This window comes from Stegastes partitus, unplaced genomic scaffold (assembly GCF_000690725.1).
Source record: "Stegastes partitus isolate 25-593 unplaced genomic scaffold, Stegastes_partitus-1.0.2 Scaffold1268, whole genome shotgun sequence".
Lineage (NCBI taxonomy): Eukaryota > Metazoa > Chordata > Actinopteri > Pomacentridae > Stegastes > Stegastes partitus.
This window is the reverse complement of record NW_007578999.1, coordinates 182947-188419: the sequence shown is the minus strand read 5'-3', so window position 1 is coordinate 188419 and position 5473 is coordinate 182947. Positions and strand designations below refer to the sequence as shown.

The 5473-nt window shown below is 43.7% G+C and overlaps 1 protein-coding gene across 1 annotated transcript; it reads left to right on the top strand.

Annotated features, from left to right (window-relative positions):
- The first annotated feature begins 2029 nt into the window (after positions 1 to 2029).
- On the top strand, positions 2030 to 3089 carry LOC103369308 (hepcidin-like). Its single transcript, XM_008297992.1, has 3 exons — positions 2030 to 2363; positions 2465 to 2542; positions 2714 to 3089. Exons 1-3 carry the CDS (start codon positions 2277 to 2279, stop codon positions 2849 to 2851), a joined length of 303 nt encoding a protein of 100 aa, XP_008296214.1. The 5' UTR covers positions 2030 to 2276; the 3' UTR covers positions 2852 to 3089.
- Positions 3090 to 5473: the final 2384 nt, after the last annotated feature.

Here is a 5473-nt window from a genome sequence, read left to right as displayed (position 1 = left end):
ATAATAATTTCCCAATGCTGTGCAACATAAGCAATTTGTGAGGCTTTAAAGATGCCTTCAAAGAATTGCTGAAGTTCCAAGAATTAAACACCGATTGCCTATTTTCAAAAATTAATAACTCTAGAGCTGTGGGATTTTGCAAGTTTTCATGGTTTCGGTAGAAGTTTTTGTGTGATTTTGTTTTTCAAGAAAATCCGTGACCCCAGCTGGGAAGCCCTCGGTGAGCTGGCACGAAAAGAGGCCGGTGAGAAACGGACGGCGACCGAGGACGGTGATGAAACAGGGACAGACAAGGGCAATGTCCTCTACGGGGAGAGAGAGAAGGTAGAGGGGCGCCTGCCGGGGTGAATCTGCCCGCCGTGCTGGTGCCTGCTTTTGTTTGGCCAGAAGATTCCTAGTGATAGCCTCGGGGGCTGCTGGGAAACACAAGACAGAACACGCATGCTCGGAAAACCCACCGACCCACCTCCAATCTGAATATATTACCTTTGCGATAGCACATGTGATTCGTAGCCATAGCTCATGATCGAACACACTGACATGTTGATCATATCTGGACGTTGTGTGCTCGTTCAAATATTGGTTCAGAGGCCCTTTCTGTCACACACACACACACACAAAAAACTGAATTTTAGAAAAGTGTGGGCTACGTTCCAGCGGATGTGGAGCCATTCGTGAATGTATTTGTTGACACTGATGTTGTGGTCACCCAAAACAAACCGGCAGGCCGGCGGGGTTATCAGCAAACGAGACAGGCTGACGCAGGGGGTCCTGCAACATGTTGTTCCCTAATTGAGTCAGCACGGGCAATCTGAAAAGAATTTGAAGGTATAATGAGAATTCAAAAGGTCTCTGATTTTTATCAGCGCGTACAGCCCACCGTTTACCTTTATTTCATCATTTGTTATTTCATTTCCACCATTATTGATTTATTTATTTTTTGCATTCATTCACAGCCCTGGAATAGTTTTCTTACACTGACAGGCTAATTAATCTGTAGGCGTTTATCGCCGCTTCACTGATACGGTTGGGGGGAAATATTATTCATACAGAGTTATGGTTTACCTATGAAATCCTGCACAATCTGGGTTATTATCATTATGCCATTAGATAAACACAGTTTTAATTTCACACTATTTAAGATATTAATGAATCTATCAACCTTTTGCTGACATGTTGTGGTGCCAGGAAATGAGAAATGCTGTTTAAATGTAAAAGAAAAAAAAAAAAAAAGAAGCAGCTGTTGGTTTTTATTTCTCATAATTTCCAGGAAGAACATCGTATGGAGATCATAAACGAAGACAGGCTGCGACATGATGCAACACCTGAAGCTGCTATCCAACCAAAAATAAACCCCCTCATCACATTTGCTTTACGTTTAACTAATGCATATTGGAACACCTTGACTCTCAAATAGAGGTTTTTTAATCCTGGCTACTACTCCGCAGCTCTCAAAGGGATTTAATTTGGTTCAACTGCAGGTTCCTGTGTATTATGCAAAAACTGAACGTGTTGAAAATGAGGGGCTAATTATTCCATTTGAGAGGTTGTAATTACATCCTTTAGACTGTGCAATGGATATTCCAAAGTGGCTCCTTCTCCTCGGTGAAGGATTTCCTGGGTCGAAACAAGTGCAGCTCAGTCAGCCGTGCAGCAGATTGACCCGTGCGGTCTTGGCCTTTTGCTGGGAAATCTCCAGTGCTCCTGCCAGGAACAAAAAAAAAAAAGTCCCATTTACAGAATTCATATCGCTCTCAAATGTTCTGAAAGTGATGGTGTCAGGCAGTTTGTTAATGTGTGTGTTCTGAGCAGAAGGAGACTGTGCTTAAAAGCGAGTGATTAATTTGATATTATTGACGGCGACTGAGGATCCGTGATCCAAAATAGACCTGAGAATCCCCCCCCCAAGCTGTGCAGACTTATGAAAAGCAGAAATGGGGAGGTGAAAACTTCCCCAGAAGAGTTAGGTAACCACAGTCAGGAATGGGCCGGGCTTCAGCAGCGATGAGGCAACACTGGGTCCGAGTGCGTATAAATACCAGCAGGCTCGGCGTACCCAACCATCAGACGGACCTGTAGAAGAGCTGACAAGGGTCACTGAAAGATCTGAAGAAATCCACTCGCCCAGACAATCACCATCCATCACCGAAGCCCGGAGAATAAATTGAAGATATTGTGGTGCTCTTCGGTGGCCCTGACACCCATGAGAAAGAAGACCTATCAACTCTAATCTTCAAAGGATTTAATAACTAAACCATTTAAACCCCCCGACCGAAATGAAGGCATTCAGCATTGCAGTTGCAGTGACACTCGTGCTCGCCTTCGTTTGCATTCTGGAGGGCTCCGCGTTCCCACTCACCGGGGTAAGAATTCGACTTAAACTCACTTCATTTGCTTATTAGCTATCAATGTTTTGTCAGGATGCCGGGGATGTGGCGCCTAAATGTGCATAATTCATTAACAGGTGCAAGAGCCGGAGGAGGCAGGGAGCAATGACACTCCAGTTGCGGCACATCAAGAGATGTCAATGGAATCATGGATGGTATGTTCAATTGACTGAATGAATTAAGCCAATTACCATGAGCAAATTAAAATTTAAGTGGATGTGTTTTCCCCACGGAGCACCCCGGTGCTCCTCTCCATACGGGGGGGAGAGCGTGAAATGTTGGGAGATGAACGCCCTGCTCACCATGTCTCTTGTCTTCTCGCGCAGACGCCGAGTCACATCAGGCGAAAGCGTCACGGCCTCATCCCCGTGTGCCACTGGTGCTGCGAGGGCAAGAAGGGCTGCCGCGTCTGCTGCATGAAATTACCTTATTCTCCACTCCCCTTTCCATCTGCAAAGATTTAGCATCATTCTAAAAAAAAATGTATGATTCAAGGAACATCACTGACAAATGACGAGCTACTCTTTTGTATTTATTTTCTATGTTTTAACATTTAACGCGTCCTGTAAGCTCAGTGATATGTAAATTCACCCTCTTTTTTTTCTCTCTCTTTTTTTTTTAAGTCAGATGTTGTTTGAAAATGAGTGAAAAAAATATTTGTTTTGCTAAAATAAATATCTAACATTTTGAAGCGACTGCAAACGTGTTTTGTGTCATTAATATGGAAACACTGAACAGCAGTGGGTCTCCGCTGAATAGGTCTAAATTAAATAACTTGAGCATCGTGATCCTCAGAGCATGTGATAAATATTGCACTTGTGGCACAGCGTTTATGTAAATCACAATCTAAATTATTATAAAGTATTAAGCCATAAAAAGGCAGTTTAACCAGTTTGAATTGTAATTATGGTTGTGTAGTTCTCTGGATGTTGTCGGATGTGTTTTGGCTCAGTGGTGCGAACAAAGTGTCCAAACAAAAGTTAATATCACTTCAGATGCTTAACAAAGATGTTTAGCTGTCAATATGAATACCGTTCATACAATAATAACAGCTACCTTTGACAAATCCTTTACTCAGTGTGTTTAGCATCTATCATCCATCGCTGTACATCAGGGGTGTCCAATCCTGATCAGCTCGTCATCAAGCTCTGCAGAAGCCTGATAATGATCCTGATCATGTGAATCAGGTGTGTTGGAAGAGGGAAACATCTAAAACATGCAGGACTGTGGCCTTCGAGGACCAGGATTGGACATCCCTGCTGTACGTGATAGTCTTGGCAAAGACAATGAGGCTTTTGTGCTAAGATAAAAAATACATAAAACATCTTTTGCTTCTTGCATGTTTCATATTCTTGGCCTTTGTGCCTGTTAGTGACTTTGCTCAGGTTTATTTGGGGTGCAAAGAAGTGTCAACAGAAGTCAAGATCATCGTCATTGTAAGTCCACATACAAGGTGTGTCAGAAAAGTTCCAGGACTGGTGACACAACAGATAAACAGTCGTGACTCGATAATCCGACACTAAATGTAAAACCTTCTTTTATGTTGGATAGCAAGGCTGTCGGATTGTCAAGACGGAGGTCGAGATACAAGGAGGGCTTGATGCTTGAAGGCTCATTTGTTGTTAATATGTATTGTTCATAGTTGTTATAACTAGTAGGGCTGGTCCCAATAGCACTTTCTGGTCTCTGGATATTCAGGCCCAATTAATGATGGATATCACACTATTCGTTGTGGTTGGGGGACGCTTCCACGTCGGGGAAGCGCTCCAACGAGGTGGAAGTGGCCAGAATGCACAGATAGTATTTGGCTGCTGATGCCAGTTTAAGATAGCACTCACACTTCTGTTTCCACCATCGCCGCCGCCATTTTTGAGCATGCTCACTGCATGTAACATCGTCGTGTCCTCTTCTCCACATGCGGGACACTTCTGGGTCGTATGAAGTTCACACAGCAGATCACATACAAGTGTTTGGAAATTGGAACTTTGAACGAAAGATTTCGGATTTCACAAAAAAATCCTCATTGAGCATTAAGTCCTGCAGTCTGAACGTAGCCAATCTGTGGGATTGTTCAGTCAGATAATACGCCGTTATCCTGATTTGTGACATAAAATGTCATGTTGGAGTCTGAATCCAAGGCTGTTGGTATGTTAAGGCTGTTTTTAATGGGTTCTGTTTGTTTTTAATAAAAACCTGTCGGATAGCAAAGTTTCGGATCGTTAAGGGTCGGAAATACGACTGTATTTCAAACCCAAACTACAAGTTTCCTCTTCAGACGATCAACCAGCACGTCTACAAAGAGATCCTGCGGCGTTTGCTTTGTTCAGAAGAGACGAGAGTCGTGGCTGCTTCACCATGACAACGCTTCTGCTCGCAAGGCCCTGAGCATCCCACAGTTCCTGGCTGAGAAGAACATCGCCGTGCTGGATTTTTTTCCCTCTTCCACAAGCTCAAGGGGTCATCAAGGGGACCCGTTTAGAAGACGTGGATGATGGCTGTGACGACGGAGCTGCAGAGGATCACCGAAGAATCCTTCCAGGAGTGCATGGCAGCGTGAAGGCAGAGAAGGCTGGGGAACTTACTTTGAAGGGGAAAACTCATCGTTTGCAGTTTGGATTTGAAATACATCTTTTGTGACACCAGTCCTGAAACTTTTCTGACACACCTCGTATTGTCTACATAAAATGCATGTCGCGATCAGCTCAACTTGATTATTATTTACAGCGACCTCTGGACTATCAGGCTCATGTGGTGGAGTAGGTTGGTGGTTTGACCCCTGACCCCTCCATGCCCTGAGGTGTCCCCGAGTTGCTGCTGATGGCTGACAAAGCATGGAATTAAGAATAAAGAACAGAATACTGATCACTGAGAGCACACGATGCTTTCTCAGTATCCTGTTAGTTAAAGTGGCAATCTGGAGGATTTTCATTAAAGTAAATGCCTGTTAAGTTACTATCTGTTTCCAAATGAGGCAACACAATGGTGATGGAGTCTATGACCCAGCGAGGAAATCATCTGACACTCCTCACATTTACAGTAGCATGAACTGGGTGTCTTTGGCAACATTGCTATCCAGAAAACTTAAG

Coding starts and splice junctions, on each gene's coding strand:
- LOC103369308 (XM_008297992.1), top strand. CDS start 2,277: ATGAAGGCATTCAGCATTGCAGTTGCAGTGACACTCGTGCTCGCCTTC. Junction 2,364..2,464: donor CCGCGTTCCCACTCACCGGG/GTAAGAATTCGA, acceptor ATTCATTAACAG/GTGCAAGAGCCGGAGGAGGC. Junction 2,543..2,713: donor TGTCAATGGAATCATGGATG/GTATGTTCAATT, acceptor CTTCTCGCGCAG/ACGCCGAGTCACATCAGGCG.